Raw genomic sequence first — 17562 nt, forward strand, 5'->3', positions numbered from 1 at the left:
AAAACCTAAGTTTCCTCATCTTGTTAATAATTCAATACAAAATTACAATATACAAAAGGTTTTTAAGAATATCCTAATGGGAAAAAAAAACTTGTAACATTAAATATATTTCCTGGGCACTACAAGAAATACTCAAAGATCTGAGAGGAATAGCTGTATTTGGTAGAAGTATACTGCATGTGGACTTTAATTTCTGAAGTTGTGAATGTTTCCAAAGGCAAGATCCTACGAACTGGAATGCTCATAAGCCTTCTTCAAAATTTTCTTTTCCATCCTTTATTATAGTCACATATATATTTTATATGGCCCTGTTTCTAATTCTTAGATTCAAGATTACAGCTGTAGAAATATATTTCCCTAAAGGTTTTTAATATATAGCACTATGAAATTTTTATAACAAAAAGGAAAATACACATTCCGGTGACTGATTTTAATGAAGTTTAAGGTGTAAGTGTAGTAAATTATATTGATGCCAGAGACATTTTTTGCTTTTTGAGATTATGTATGAAACACTTAATTTCTGTTGTTCTGACAGGGCAAAGAGCACAACACGCACGAGTTAGAAAGGTTTTGCTATGGGATATGTATACTCCACTCTGGGTAGATAGAAAAATGATAGTCATACAAACCTGAAGATAGTGCTGGCAATAATTATGATGAAGAACATGAAGAAAGCTTCACCTTTTCATATTACATTGTCTGAAAATATCAGCATTTTTGGTAACATAGATGGACTGCTGCAAAGTTTGACAATCAATCTGTATCCAGAAATTTAATTAATCTTCAGTCATACAAAAAATAATTACACATTTAATGTTCTGCTGAAAAGGTGCATTTAATCTGCTAACACTTGACAGCTGCATTTTTCTTCTGAGCAGAACAGCGGTGGCTTTTCAATATTAGGTATGCGCATAGCTTGAAAGAATGAGATCAGAGCAAAGGTCTCCCAGCTGGTTTTTAAGAAATCTAATGGTAGCTGGTAATGTTAGTAGGAACACTTTTCTTTTCTGCAGCAGAAAAGTCATTAGCAAGAATCTCTCTCCCTCTCCATCTATCTCCAGCAAATCAAAGCCAGACAGGAGAAGCTGTTATAACTGGAGATGTAGTCAGGTTCTGCATACTAACGTATGTGCCATATACGGTGGTTTACACCAATGTTTTTAAATTGTGTTTGCTTAATCCTCTGGGATGAGAAATTTATTTTAACATGCGTTAAATATTTTAACATCTAATAGGTGTATCAGTGGTGTATGTCATCATTTAGGATTTTCTGTAAATTACTGTCAGTGAGAATTAGTGTCCATGTGGGTGAGCTTATGAGAGTTAAGAGTAAAAAGGAACGTGCAGGCATCAGAGACAGCCACCAGCAGAGAAATATGCCCAAGATTATAACAGAGCATTAGCTCACACAAGTGCCAAGTGCTTCACGGCATATGCTGGATGCAGTGCTCCTCCTAGCCAGGGTACCGGCATTCAGGGGTCTGGAGAACAAGTCTTTTGAGGAGCGGCTGAGGGAACTGGGGTTGTTTAGGCGGGAGAAAAGGAGGCTGAGGGGAGCCCTCATCGCTCTCTACAACTACCTGAAAGGAGGTTGTAGCGAGGTGGGGGTCGGTCTTTTCTCCGAAGTAACAAGTGATAGGACGAGAGGAAATTTCACGGCGTATGCTGGATGCAGTGCTCCTCCTAGCCAGGGTACCGGCATTCCTCAGGTTTGCCCTTCCGAACCATGGAAGACAAAACTATCAGTGCCTTTTAGCATCAGTAGCGATTTAAGTGTCATTTGTGCCTTTAAAAATTGACCCAAAAAGTCATAGAGTTGCTGCTTATTAGGGAACCCTGTGTAGAAAGAAAGTCCTTGTAGTATATTCATGTGCCGGAGAGTAATGGGGCTTGGTCTTTCTTTTAGAAGGGTATGAAGATGTTCAAGCATGTTTATTTGAGCAGTAAAAGAAATGTATCCACCATACATAAAGTGTGTGCACTGCTGGTCCCTTGCCACGGGGACACAGCAGCCATCACCTCTGGCTGTCCCTTGATGCTGCTCTCTCCAGCCTACAGCGGCAGAAAGCGGCTCCTAGAAATGCCAGCCAGAACTTTTTGAGTGCTTTCCACTTGTTTAGCCAAGCCGTTTGATTTTTTTCTTGCTAATGGATTAACATATTCTTCTTTAAAATCAATGTGACATTAAACAGCAGTGTTATAAATTTACTCTTTACAAGGACAGTTTAGCAAGTCATTTTTAAGAGTGTGGTTTTGCACTAAGAGCGCTGCAGGCACAAGGCTATTTCATACACACAGAACAAAACATTACAACAGGCAGCTTAGAAAGCCTTAAATCTGGAAAAAACTTGGTGCTAAAGTATAAAATTATGTTTCCGGTTTACCTGTTTTGTCGTTTTATCCACATTTCCTCTAAGAGAGAAAGAAAAATATCAGCTACATTATGAGCTTGCCGAAAACTTTTTTGCCAGCAAGTAATTGTACACCGATGGAGACAAATGTCCCTGTTGCCAGTCTGTTCCACAGCTCACGTGCGTTGCGTGGGGCACCATGGTCCTGGTGATTTATGGAGCTTTCAAGAAGGTGTTGTTGCTGTGGCAATTAATGCATGCTCCCTGCTGCTGTATATGATAATTGCTCCTGGAAATTAGATATTACTCTTGATTTTCTTTGCAGTTTGTCAATTACAGGTTTGTTGACATAGCTGCCATGACAAACCAGGTGACCTTGCATACCAGGAGAAGCGCCTGGGACTCACCTCCAGTTGCATCTCTATGGAAGTACAGCAGAAAAGTGTGTGCCATAAGAGACTGCACATAATCACAGTCTGACAAGATGAACCTTTTCCCCTTTGAACATGGCAATTTAGAGGGATGGGTTCTTCTAGGACAAGAGCAACACAGGCATGACATCAGTGCTGTGCAGAAACAAGCACAGATGTTGAGAAGATGCATCTCTTCAGATCAGGATAAAATGCACTGAGTCTGAGAAAGTGGAGCTGGAATTTGTAAATCTTTGTCAGCTGATCATCCCTTTGGCAGTCTAAGCCCCTGGCCTACAGCTGGGTTTCAGATGGAGGGCATTCAGGTTTCTTCTGGCAAGCAAGAGCAACTGTAAAATTTACAGAGAGCTCCACAGGAGCAGCAAAATTTACAAAAGTGGTGGCTTTTGCACATGGCTGTCTTTCAATAAATACATTGACTACCAAGATAACTAACGATTCCCCTATCCCTGTCACTGGTAGAAGCTATACCAGTAGATGGTAAGGTATTTGTGGGCTGAATTTAACCCATGATTTTTAGGGTCAGTAGGAAAAAAATAACCATAAAATACATCCCAATGGAATATTACAAACAGCGAAACTTTCAGTAATAATTTTGTTTTGTTTTCCAGAATAATTTCAGTGGAGCTGCCTGAAGATGCAAGACAGATTGGCATTCAGTTCAGATGGTGGCAACCATATCACTCTTCTCAAGGCGAAGATGTGTGGGCGATCGATGAAATCATCATGACCTCTGTGCTTTTTAATAGCATCAGTCTGGACTTCACCAACCTAGTTGAAGTCACACAGTCTCTGGGATTCTACCTGGGAAATGTTCAGCCTTACTGTGGACATGACTGGACTCTTTGGTGAGAAACACGTATTCATTTCTGTTTTACTTTTGTTTCCTTTGTCTATTCATCCTGCTAAGAACCAAGTGATTTCTGCAAATGAGTCTTTGTGGCAGCTATTCAGAGTAATTGTGTCTCATTATGGACAAAAATACAGTTGCTAATCTGATTGCTATTAGCAGTAACTTTTTACAACCCGTTGCACAGAGATTTATGTTTGATGGGAACCCTGAACGTAGCATTCTTTCCCCACAAAATATTTAAAGAATACCCTAATAAAAACAATTTTGAAAATTTTCATGATCTTCACTTAAAATCCAGTCAGGTTAATATGGGTACACAGGTTATGAAATAATCTGTTAAGTACAGACTCTGAATATTTTGTAAGTGATGTTCAGATCTGTTTACCTAGCCATTAGATTACACTCCAAAAAGGAAAGGCAGCAGAATGTTGGTAGAATGACATTAGTCATTTGTAGTTATTTTGTCTGATATTATATCCATTTAGTCATTTACACTGTGATCAGCATTATTCCATATTGCAATTATGCCTAAAATGTGCCGTGTATTTAGAAAAAAAAGCAAGAAAAAATCACCTGCCCCAAAGCAAAAAAAGGCGAGAAAAGAAAAAGAAGTGAAAAACAAAGAAAAAGAAAATTCTGTTAGAATTGTGTAAAAATAAGCTTTTTTAGTAAAACGTTAACCTGCTTCACAAAAATCAAATTCTGGAGTACATAAGCATAACATTTGGAATTAATACAAGGGAAGCTTAATTTAATCTCTATGTTTTGATTAAAACTAAATAACAGTTTCATGCTAGTCTGATCAACATATAAACCCAGTATGGCTTTAATTGGCATAGATATATTTATCTGGAGAAAGTACAATCACAGTAATTACAGAAAACCTCACGAAAATATAAATAATTTTATCTTCCCCATGGGCACTCAGAGAAACACTGTTGGAATTTTATTAACAAGTATCTCTGAGCAATCTGATTTGACTTTCTGATCATCTGTCAAACTAAAAGGAGTTGGCTTAGCAGTAGGAACAACACGGAATGTGTTCTAGTGGTGATAATGAGGCAGTAGAAGCACCATTAACCACTTTAATAAGGACAAGGAAGGTACTCACTGCTCATTAAAATGAAACAACATGTTAGGGCTCAAACTGTTTGCATCTTCTTCATCAAAGAGTTGGAATGAAAGCTTTTTAATGACATTGTTTTCCCTCTGTTCTTGTAAGACCAGTTTATCATGGGGAGGGGGGTAGGTTATTTAAGATAGCAGAGGTTCCTCTGTTTTCCTCCTATGACTCTAAATCAGAATCAAAATAATAAACGCTAAGCTAAATTCTCCATCCCATATATTGGCCAGGATTTGTAGTGCTTGGTCATAGTGTAAATGTTGAACTTTCCATGCATCAAATAAAGAATCAAAGCCTTTGAAATATTTCTTTGTTATTTATGTATAAGTATTTTTCATTATCACTGGAAGACATGAACTCTATCCTTCACTGACCTTGTTTCTCTCAAGGGAAATTTTTAAACTTACACAAAGTCTGTACAAATGGCTGCTAGTTAAATTAATTATAGTTGGCTTTTCCCAGCTGTGAGTCCATTTGGTTCTCATTTTCTAACTCATGACTTTCTATGAGCAGAGTTTGCAGTAGCACTGACACCATCCTCTTGAGAAAAGTCTGACAACTGCTTTTTCATTAGTAGAACTATGGTAAATACACTATAAATCATTTTACAGGGTGTCATCCCGAGGCCCATTTTCACTGAATTGCCTTTAATTGTCTATTAGGCCTCCGTTTCTGCCTCAGAATCTGAAATATTTATCCTTAAAATTGGGGAAAACTGATGGGGGGTATTTTTATTTTTGTTGAAGAGGGAGGTTGTTCTTTCCAACATCTGACTACATTTAGAAAAGAGAGGTTTGTCAATATACATATGTTTTGAGCAAAGGTGATTTTTCAGTGGTTTATAATGGTCTATATCTGGAACAGTCACTTGATTTGGTTGTAATTGTCAACATTTGGTTTCAGATTGGTTCTTAGACTTTATTACAGCAAGGGTATTGAGTATACTGAAAGGACTCCAGAACACTCTTTAAATGAAGTGTTTGATGATGTACGTTAATTAATCACTTCTCCAAAATGCTCATACACAGGCAAGGTTTTGACCCAAATGCTTCTGGAGTGTTACAGAATGTATACAGCCACTTGCTGAAATGCATTTATGTATTGATAAGGACACTAGAACTTTTTTTTTTTTAAATATTCATCTGGACAAAAATAAAATGGCATTATATAAATAAACTGTCTTCAGTCAGATTATGACATTATGATTTGACTCAATGGGACGGACAATAGATTGTTCCACTGTCCCTGGAGCAGCCTGGGGGAAGACTGTAAATCTGGCTTATAGTGAACTATCCTTACACAGCAATATAATACAGTTGCCCTACATCAGCTTGTTAGTTTACCTGTGTTTATAAAATGTTTTGTCTTTTAGATTAGTTATTAGTCTGTAACATGCAGAAAGTTTCTTTCAGGTAATTGACTTAATTAAAATATATTAATACGTTTAGGAATTATTTAATGAAGTAGGTATGATGTGATGTAAAAAGACATAAACATCTCCTGCCTTTGATGGAAGCAGAGCTGGGGCTGGCGTGAGCGTTTGGCCATCACGTCAATATTCTCGGTCAATGCAGCTTTACAAAATCAGCTGCATCCGTGTGGCTTTTCAGTATTCCTGAAAGTACCAGCCTTGAAAACGTGGTAACTCTGGGGATCCCAGGGCAGTTTGGAGCAGCGCAGATTGGCTGACATTGGCTGTGATATCATTCCCAGAAGTACCAATTAGTTGGCAGTGCTTGGAGGGAGAGCGATTGTTCTGAGGGCACCTATGGGTATTGTGTTCCTGTGCCGCTGCAGGTCTAATTATATACGCACTAGAAACCAACTCACAGCTACATATTTATACAAAAATGTAGCCTTTGCATTCTCATTTCTGAAGATTTTTTAGTTAATTATTGTTATGCCGGGGACATTAGTCTGTCTTTTACAAAATCCGGAAACGTATTCCAGCTGCGTGACTCCCAGAACAAAGAAAACATTTGGTATTCCAGCAGAAGAGCATACTCCTAACCACGTACATGGGAGAGCTGGAAAGCAAAGAAGCGGCAAGTAAGGTGGAGCCCCCACCTTTAATGCTACCCTTGTTCAGCTGGAGGCAATTTGTGGATGATAAAGGACTTTGTGAACCCATAATGTGATTTCCTTCCCTTATAAGAGCTTCTTACGGAGCATCACAGATTGTCTTCATCTCCTCACTAGCTTCCTTTTTCACATTTCTTTACTATCCATTTTAAAGAGCTGTTTTGACTTCAAAACAATGCTTACTTAATTGTACTGTGTACAATATCCAGTGGCTAAGTTATTACATGCAAATGAATACTAAACATAGTGTTTTAATCATGACCTGAATTCCACCAGTAAAAAAGATCAGAGTTTAAGAATTTTTTTCTAATTTTACACCAGTAATATTGAAAAGAGGGAATTTTTGTGGAGACAAAGACAAAATGAAACATTTAATTCTTTGCACCTATGCTGAGCACCAGTCCTTCACTTTTCTTCCATCACTTTGGGGAAGACAGTTTCCAGGCAGATGCTTCATCAAACTGTTTAGTTTCAACTCCTTTATTCTGTTCAGATGAGCTTTAGGTAACTGTGATGTGTGGTTTATGTGTGCAATGCCAAATCATTTTCCAAATCATTGCTACATATAACTTTCAGCTGATTACATTGCACATGGCTGACTGATACCTGAAGAGCCTGGTTGTACTGGCACAGATTTCCCAAGAGGGCTTTGGTAAAACTTTGATTTCGCACATCAGATATGAAATTTCAAGCTGCATTGTAGAAATTAAAACTGTCAGACCAAGTCAGCTTTAACTTTTAAATTTGCAGGTTTTTGTCATTTTGAAAAGTACAAGATAAAGTTTGGAAGAAAAATAAATTTGGGTATTATCCAAATTCTTCTGAGATGCATTCAGTTCTAACAATGAAGCCACAAACCATAGGTTGCCAGCTGGACCGCTGAGGAGTGTACATTATACCCTCTGCTCAACTTAAAATTATCCTTCCCATTGAGAAGAAAAACACTGACAACACTGACTGAAAGAGCAAACAGTTGAGGTACAGTTTTCCAAGGCAACTTACTGCCTTCTGGTCCAGTTGTCCATGACAGTGCCCCAGCAGTGAAAGGAATGTCCATCCACAGTCAGTTCGTGGTGCTGATCGACATAGACTGGGTAGTTTCATATGGTGCCATGAGTTGGATCATCCCTTAGGAAATTAAGTCACGGAGAGCAAGGTCAGAGAGGAGCCTGGATCTTAACTTGTGCCAAGTAACAGGAATTTGATAATGACAAAACTAATGTCAGCTTTCAGTAATTTCTTCTGAAGTTTGAAGGTAGGATGCTGACATTTATGGCTTAACTGCTCTCTCTGGAAAGGACACTATAGAAAACAATGTGGGTCAGTGAATTAATCTAAAAGAGTGCTAAGTAACGCTGACTTGTATTCCTAGTCCTTACACTGACTTCGTTGTCACCTTGAATTTTACAGGGGTAGAAGCTAATATGTTTTATTGTACGGTATTGAAAGATTAGGATTTCTTATTTAAGATGATATACTGTAACTTACTCGACCATAAGGGCAACCTTGAACTAGATTATTCTCTTCAACACCACTGTTCTGAATGTAGCTTTTTATTTTTGCATGATGATTTGCAGTGATTTTCTTTAAAAATATGCAGTCCCTATCCTAAATTGTTCACATTTAAGAATAGTCTAAGAAAATGTTGAAGCTGAAAGGATTGCATGTTGTGGTTTAACCCCAGCTGGCAACTGAGCATCACCCAGCCGCTCGCTCACTCCCCCCGGGGGGATGGGGGAGAGAATCAGAAGAGTAAAAGTGAGAAAACTTGAGGGTTGAGATAAAGACAGTTTAATAGGTAAAGCAAAAGCCGCGTGTGCAAGCAAAGCAAAACAAGGAATTCATTCACTCCTTCCCATGGGCAGGCAGGTGTTCAGCCATCTCCAGGAAAGCAGGGCTCCATCACGCGTAACGTTTACTTGGGAAGACAAACGCCATCACTCCAAATGTCCCCCCCTTCCTTCTTCTTCCCCCAGGTTTATATGCTGAGCATGACGTCATATGGTGTGGAATATCCCTCTGGTCAGCTGGGGTCAGCTGTCCTGGCTGTGCCCCCTCCCAACTCCTTGTGCACCCCCAGCCTACTGGCTGGGGGGGGGGGGTGGGGGGCAGAAAAGGCCTTGACTCTGTGTAAGCACTGACTAAACATCTCAAACTAAGGAGAGGGAGGTGATTTTCATTCTACTGAACTTTCTTAAAAACATTCTGTTTTGAAGGCTAGTGTGCAAATTTTAAGTTGTTATTACTTCCTCCTTATACCTCTCTTGCATTTGATTTTTCTTTTCCTTTTGAATAGTGCATAGAAGAAAAACCTGCATTTAAATTGAAATAACCTTGTAATTTCAAACTATATATTTTGTTACCATGTATGTGATAACTGGCTACCTTGTATCATATATGAGGCTTGGTGTGTTCCAAACATTAATACTGACAAAATTATCTTCTCCAATCCACTGGATAATATAACTCATATCAGTACATCCTGCAGAAAAGAAGCTGAGGATAGGCTATGTTAATCCTGAAACACAGTCAAAAGTCAGTGAATGCATTGCATATAGAATCACTTGAAAAATCAATGGAATGAAAAGTCTATGTAATACGAATATTTTAAACTAAATGCAGTGTATCTTTACTGTCCAGTGTTTGAATGAAATTACAGCTGTTACTGTGACGTGACCTTAGGCAATGGACACACCTGGGGAATGAATTTTCTTTTTGTTGTTTTTTCTGAGTGTTATCCTTTGTTTGATCCTAACTTGATCCTTAATACAAAGAGCATATAGTAAGAACTAACAGAATAATTCAGTGTTTCACACTCTGGGATACTTCAAGGCCTTCCTGGTAATTTGCAAAAGTACCAATGGAAAGATGCTTCTGTGCATGGTCTCATCCCATGTGCCAATCTGCAGAACAAAGAAAGAAGCATTCCTGTATTTAACCCAGAACCATTCATAATGTCCCATTCTGAATTATTTTGGGGATGGATCCTGATTCTTTCCTTACATTTCTCAGTTTTACAGGAGATTCGAAGTTAGCTTCTAGCATGCGCTATGTGGAGACCCAGTCTATGCAGATTGGAGCTTCGTATATGATACAGTTCAACTTGGTGATGGGCTGTGGTCAGGCGTTTACTCCTCATATGGACAACCAGGTGAAACTGGACTACTCCACCAACCATGGCCTCACGTGGCATCTTGTTCAGGAGGTGAGGCTGGCAGTGAGGACCCTTGTCTTCCATAAACTCTGCTTATACAAAGATCATCTGAAATATACTTGTGGCATTGAACAAAGGAGGGTGTTTTCCTCATTCCCCTTTCTATAAAGAAATTCTCAGTTGGAATCAGTCAAAATGACTGATTGAAGTATTTAAACTGTTCTTCGTGATATTTGGAAGAAAGATGTCTGAGAGCCTGAAATGCAAAATTGTGACAGGAATGGACCAAGTCTGAGAAAAGAACTGGGGCACAGTTAGGCAGAGCTACAGAGTAATGGCCGAAATCTTTTCTGTGCTACTGCTTTGTTTTTCAAAGCAAAATGCATCTACTGTTTCCTGGCATTTAAACGGACAGAAATTCTTTCTGTCCTTGTGCGCAGCCATTTCATAAATGGAAAGTGCATTCCTTCTGGGGATTGTAATGTAGAGCCCTTCATCTCCCACCCCTGGTTCAAACACCGTCCAGGGCCGTAATGACCGGCTGTTTCCCCATCTCTGCTAGAAGTGCAAATAGCAGTGTTGGCTGCTATTTCCCCATGTGGTTCAGCCCTGTCTCAGCACAAATGCAAATAGCACATTTGGCCATAATTTGTGCTTTTGTTTTCCCTCTTAGATAGCAAGCTGGACTTTGCCTGGCCTCAGGGTGAATTAACCAATGTCCTTCGGCTGCCTCCGAGCAGGTTCAGAGGGTGTCAGGGAACTTGTCCTGGTGCCTTTTCACCGCTTGCTCTGTAGGTTCACAGTGGGATTTGAACGCCCAGTCCCACATCTTCTATGAGCAATGAAAGCATTGTCCTGTTACCTTTTGCCATGTTGTGTTTCGCCACATTTACTTTGGTGGGCAGAGTAGAGAAATGGCAATAACTGAATTTTTAAACTTTGCAAATCCAAGTAATGCTTTCTTACCTTAAACAGAATTCAGAGGAAAGCTATAAATACTGTATTTCAAACGATGTTCATGTCTTTTATACCTAGCAGGCATCATCATGGTGTCCAAGAATAGTTCCTAGTGGTGGGTGTTTGAGGTTTGTCCTTGCCATCAATGGAAGATCAGTTACCTTCAGATTTTAGTGCTCCTTTCCTCTCTCAGTGGAGCCGAGTTCAGAGAGAAGAACTTGCAGCCAAATCATTTTTCTCACACCACCCGTGTTGCTGTGACAAGAGTGAGAGAGAAGGCTATTTGTAGTATATTTCAAGGATGTAATCTGGCGAATACACAAAACTAATTAATTAAAATGTTTGAAAGTTTTGTTTGCTTCGCATGCACTGATCAGATCCTATTTTATAAGATCTTTTAGGGGAGATGAATCAGTGAAAAATGTTTGAAAACTGCTGGAAAGGAAATTAAGCCTTTAGAAAATCTACTGAAAAAAAATAAAATGTAATAAGCTATAATACTCTTAGACATTTGAGCAATAAATTTCTCTGTAAAATAATATATTCTGCCCTTCATATTTAATATATAACTATTACTATATAATTTAACTATATGAATATTCTTAATTAACTACTGTAGAGTATCAATGCTTTATTATTAGTTTCATAGCAGTCAAACTATGCTACTTGCATGGGCAAGTGTCTGTCCCGAAGGTCACCCTTGTGCCTGATAATCTACATAGGAATGAGCACAGCAGTGAACAGCGAAAGACTCTCGGAGAAGTGGGGATGGTCAGGAGGAGCTGTGCTGGGGCAGTAGTGGCGGAAGGGATTCTCTGAATGGGTAGCTAGAAAAGGAACACACAGGTTGGTAATAACATTCAAGCGCTTTACTAATACCTCATCAAAACCATAGCACAAAAGTTTTGGGTGCTGTTCTAGCAATATATAAATAAATGAATGAGTGGGGATGCAGGAGGAGCTGTGCTGGGGCAGTAGTGGCGGAAGGGATTCTCTGAATGGGTAGCTAGAAAAGGCACACAGGTTGGTAATAACATTCAAGCGCTTTACTAATACCTCATCAAAACCATAGCACAAAAGTTTTGGGTGCTGTTCTAGCAATATATAAATAAATGAATGGAATGTTGCAGAAAAATGGAGTAACATGGGAAGGGCAGGTCTAGAAAACTGTAAGAGGCTGGGAAAATGGACTGTGTTTATATTTAATATAAAAATGTGATAATGATCAGATTTTCTGAAAAGAAAAAAGAAAATTTTGGAAATAGACCTCTCTAGAAATCTGAGTTAAATACAAGAAGAATCATAGAAGCAGGAAGGAGGAATTTACACCACTTGCTGTAGGTGTCAAAGTTAATACAGCTGCAGAGCATGGTAAGGGCCTCTGGAGGCAACTTCAGTAGACTGTGTTTGGGTGCTCCTGTGTGGCTCTGGCCATTCCTACTGCTGCTCCCCACTGTAGATGGAGGGAGTGGGGGGAGTCAGCATCCCAAGGCCTCACAAATAGTTCTCTAAAACGACTGGTATAATGGTCTGGAGGTCACTTTTGTAGGTTTATTCCTCAGTGGCCTTGTAGACTTACTCCATAGTCAGCACTAGATGCTGGGGTGAGAACAGTAAAAAAATGAGCTAGACATCCTCATGGAGGAAAACAAAAAATTACTAGTCACTAATGCCAAACATACATCTTTAAATGAGTCATATGGTTTTCTCCTATCCTGAATTGTACTGCTGTTAGTTTTCTGAGAAATTTTTTTGGATCATGCCAGGATTTTTCTGCTTCTGGGTCTTTTGCTGCAACATCTGGACCCAGACAAGCTCCTAGTTCGGTGAATGTTTAACCCTCGCTTCTGTTCCCAATTCCGCCTCAACATTAAATCTGGTTTTGAAATATTTTACTTCAAGGAATGTCTTCCCAGTATGCCAAGCTGTCAGGAGTTTACATCAGCAAGTATTTACCACTCCAGCGAATTTACTCAGTGGAGGAGAATCACCGTCCTTTTACCACAGAAGACTTGGTAAGCATTTCTTTTTTTTTTTTTTTTGGGTGCAGATAGTTCATTTACTTTGATATTGCTATGACAGAGATAAGTCCTCTGTAGATCACACTCAAGCTGGTGGGTGGGGGGTGCCAGGGTACAGGGGCTGACCCAGTTGCAGGTATTTAACATAAAATGCCTTCCTTACATAATTAGAGTGAAGTGGTGAAGTCACCAGAAACTATTGTTTAGGATTGTTTTTAATACATACTGTGACTCTTCTAATAAAGTTCAGACCTTTTCAAAAATAGTGGTGCTTGTCTGTAAATGGCACACTGGAGGAAGGCTTTATTTGGATTGTTAATTTTTATTTTGCACATTCTTTATTGTTTACATCTTCAGACCAAAGCCTTGTATAAACAATAACTAATGATTCATTTCTGGGAATTTTTTACCTCTTGTTTCTTTTTATAGCATGTCTTAAAAAATAACATTCTCTTCTGCAAAAACCAGCAACAAAAATTATCAGAAAGCCCTACTCTATTCATTTTATTGTAATCAAACTTGTTTTGCCTGCCCTAACATTTTTATTTATTTATCTAGATGATTTCTTCCATTATTTATTTTAAAAGCTTTATTATAACATACAAATAAAAAGTTGTCATAAATCTCAATTATCTTAAGGTCTTCCTTCATTTGAGAATTAAATTATTCCAACTAGAGTTACACCTTGCTTATGTTTGACCTGAATCCATCACAGCAATTGCAATGAGATCTTGCTCAGATTAAGTTAACACTGTATTTCCCTGTCTTTTATCATTTTTCTGCACTCTTCATGTATAACATACAAATAAAAAGTTGTCATAAATCTCAATTATCTTAAGGTCTTCCTTCATTTGAGAATTAAATTATTCCAACTAGAGTTACACCTTGCTTATGTTTGACCTGAATCCATCACAGCAATTGCAATGAGATCTTGCTCAGATTAAGTTAACACTGTATTTCCCTGTCTTTTATCATTTTTCTGCACTCTTCATGGCCTCAACACAAACTATTTCTATCAACCATCTCACAATGATACCTTCTTTCAACATACTGGCCATTTTTACTGTACAAAAAATATTCAGAATTTCATATTTCCAGGCAAAACATCAGGGGCAAATATTGAATCCTTAAAGTGTATCGGGTCAGATAATACCAAATGGCACAAGTAAGTCTATGAATAGCTGCTTTGTAGTTAGATTATAATGTACTAAATCTTACATGCCATTATGTGCCACCAGCTGTAAAAACTGTGGCTCACACAGGCACTTAGGAGTTTAAAAAGCATCTACAAATTTTGCAGGATATACACCAAAGTAGGCTGTTATTTTTAAATCTATTTATAAGATATATACTGTATTCAAAGTTGTTATTATTATACACTGTATAGTTGATGTTAATACCAATGTTGTGGGCTTTTTTTCTTTAGGATGTAATAATTTTCCTCAGCATATGAGGTGACAGAAGCAAATAATTCCATTTTAATTTAGGACACTGTGGGGAGAAATTATGATGAAATAATAGCCGGGTTCCTATTTTATGCTGCACACAAATCATAAATATTTCACACTCTATCTTGTATCTGAAGGGATTCCCGTCTGTTAGCAGAGTTTCATTTGTAATTAAGGTACAAATTACCACTGAACATTACTTTGCTCTTCATAAAACACTTTTTCAGTATGACTGTTTTGTGCTGCGGAGTAATCGGGGTGAAGAGGAAGGACAGCTGCGCGTTCCCCACCAAAAACAGTCCACCATACCAGACACATCTCAGCCGCTTTCCCTCTTTCTTCCCTCCTTTCCACCAGCAAGGAGCAGACCGAGGGCTCAGTTGCTCCTTTGGGTTAAGATTGGGAGGGGATTTTTTCCACATTTTTAAAGCACACGTACTAACAGAGGGCAGGTTTCTGCCTCTACAAACCTGGGGGTTACTGGTGAGCATTTGATGTGCAGAGCTCCTCCGCCAGCCTGGCCACACAGACGGCATCATCCCGGGGGCCTGGTAGCGAATGTGGTCCATAGGGCTATTCTTCAGGGTGCCCTCCCTCCCTGTCCTCTCCCTTCCCCACCCACACTCCGCTGCAACAACCCCCCATGGGTGAAAACTTAGTAATGGCCAGGAAAAGCAGTGCAGAGGGTGAGAGGCAGGTCTTCTGCCTTCCCAAAAACAGGGCAAGGGAAAGGGGGCTCTGGGGCCCTTCCTTCTGGCTCAGCCCCACAAGACAAGGGCTGCCAAATACGCAGCCTGCCTTGTGCTTACTGCTCAGGGAAACAAACCACCTAAATGAGGACTCAGGACCGGGGCCTGAGGTCTTGTTAGCCTTGCTCGGGGCAGCCTCGACATGCCCTCGCACCCCTGCACAGCCCCGCTAGGATTGCCAGAGCTTTTATCCCTGCATGACAGCTCTTTGTTGAGGGTTTGTACCTTGGGTGCATAGGTAGCGTCAGGCTGCATTACTGTGCTCATGCAGCCAGAAGATTGTTCATAACAGCACCTATTTCTCTTGTAAAACTTTCTGAGCGTGCTGTTATTTCTGCACATCTGTAGAAGTTCTGCATCTGGCAAGCATGAGTATACAAGGTCCCTGTGTTATCCGAGATTTGGGGTGTTAGGAAATCTGCTGCAACAGTGAGACTTGTATTGGAGAAATGAAATGTATGCACCTGCTTGCTGAAATTGTATTGTACTTGAACTGAACATTTCTAACACTGATGAAAATTAATTTCAGTTTTATGGAAGGCATTTACATATGAACAGGCCTTAATGAGATACAAGCAGCTGTCAGTTGCTGACTTCATAAACAAATCAACACCTAATGACTGAATGAGAGTTTCAGGATAATTGGGTAAATGTAATTATGGTAACTTAGAAGGTAGCAAATATAATTTTATCAGCTACAAATTTGCATTAGATTGTTAGGTTTTTTAATATCAGGAGAGAAGACAATGATTTTATTTTAAATCACATATATGAAAAATTTTATAACAGAAAGAACATAATTTCACTCACAATACATCTGGGACTCACCGTGATTTCCTTGTGCTTATGTAAAATGTCATGCAACAACAATGACTTTTATTTGACATCAACCTGACTTAGATATAATGTCATCAGAAAGCCAGATTGCCTTCCAGTAGCATCAAAAAACCTGCCAAGAAATACAAGGAACTGGGGAGGTTTATTTTGCTTGTAATAAAACGCTTTCATAACTCCTCAATACTGCACTTCCCATTTGAATAGGTGTCCAAATGGTGACTGTCCAGAAAGCCAGTATTTTATCACTGAGAATGCAGCTGACACTCAGCTCCTTATTGTCTTTTCTTAATTAACATGCCTTTTTTAAATTGTTGATTACCATTTTTAACAGCATAATCCTCTTAAGCTGTTGTTACCTTAAGGTGCAGAGCAGCCTTGGAAAGCTTTCAAAAACAGTGAGCAGGACTGGCTTTTCAGCGGCGTTGCTTCTGCAATCGCGAATTCAGCCTAACACGCGTTTCCCCTTGCCTGGAGAGGAATCTGAATCTGTGAGAGCTTTTGCTGCCTGCAGCCGTGTGACGGTGGCCCTGCTTTCCACATGCCCCCCGTGACGTCCCCACTGGGTGGGAAGGCGAGGGCAGCCCCTCGCCCTGCTGCAGCCTGGGGGCCATGGGATTCCTGCAGCAGCAAAGCTGTCCCCAGGGGAGAGATCTCTTTGCACCTAAAACTAACCCTGCCTGCTAGGATGTGGCTCCCCAGGGACCATCCCCAGCCGTCCGGCTGATGCACACACCTCCGTTTTAGCCACATGTTCATCTCCAGGCAGCAACGCAACTCCTCCCTTCCTCCCCTCCCCTTAAATGAGGGAAACAAATCTCCTGCTATCACTGCATTCATCTGGGGGAGCTTTTAAGTAACAAGTGGAGCTGAGCTCACCCTTAGCTTGACATGCAGCCAACATCTGAGACTCTAGGAGGAAGACGGAGCCGCCCCAGCAGCGTGTGGCTCTGCACTCTGCGCCTTGCAGGGTGTCAGTCCCCAACTGCCGGGCAGCTCCCTGCAGCAGGAGGGGGACAATGAGCTTGTCCTGGGAAACATTTTGCTCAGGTGAAACCCACACGAGCCCCAGCACGGGCTGTCGGCCCTGGTGTCAGCTCTGCATCTTGCAGTGTGGGGCCAGCCCTGGGAACAGCCCCACAGTGGTGCTGCACGGGGGTCTTCTCAGCAGGGTTTCAGGTGCAGTGCCCCCTTGGGCACAGAGGTGTACCTTGTTATTACCCATGAGTGGGCTCTCCCCACTGTTTGTGCAGGGCGGGTGTGAGTCTGGTGCCCCAAAACCAGCCGTGATGCACCCACACAGCCACCCTGCAGGGACGTTTGTATCCAGCAGCAGCCGGCAAGTGGCAGGGGAAATGCCATTGACGCCACACCAAGCAGCACTGGGAACTGTGCTCAGGGGGCACCACCACTTGTTGGGCACCAAGGGACTTCCACAGGATGTCCAAATTGCCTCCGTATTGCTGTAAATCCTCCCCAATTTGCTGTAAACACCCCTGGGGCTGCAGAGTCTCACACCTCACTTCTACCCACACACCTTCACTAACGAAAACCGGAGG

The 17562-nt window shown here is 40.4% G+C and overlaps 1 protein-coding gene across 1 annotated transcript in view; it reads left to right on the forward strand.

Annotated features, from left to right (window-relative positions):
• The window catches only part of RELN (reelin), a 309109-nt gene that overhangs the window by 210204 nt on the left and 81343 nt on the right, over positions 1-17562 (forward strand). Inside the window, exons 21-23 of the mRNA XM_009289098.2 lie at positions 3394-3630; positions 9853-10045; positions 12854-12966. Of these exons, the coding sequence (XP_009287373.1) occupies positions 3394-3630; positions 9853-10045; positions 12854-12966 (543 nt within the window). The remainder of the gene's footprint in view (positions 1-3393; positions 3631-9852; positions 10046-12853; positions 12967-17562) is intronic.

Source organism: Aptenodytes forsteri, unplaced genomic scaffold (assembly GCF_000699145.1).
Source record: "Aptenodytes forsteri isolate BGI_AS27 unplaced genomic scaffold, ASM69914v1 Scaffold137, whole genome shotgun sequence".
Classification (NCBI taxonomy): domain Eukaryota; kingdom Metazoa; phylum Chordata; class Aves; order Sphenisciformes; family Spheniscidae; genus Aptenodytes; species Aptenodytes forsteri.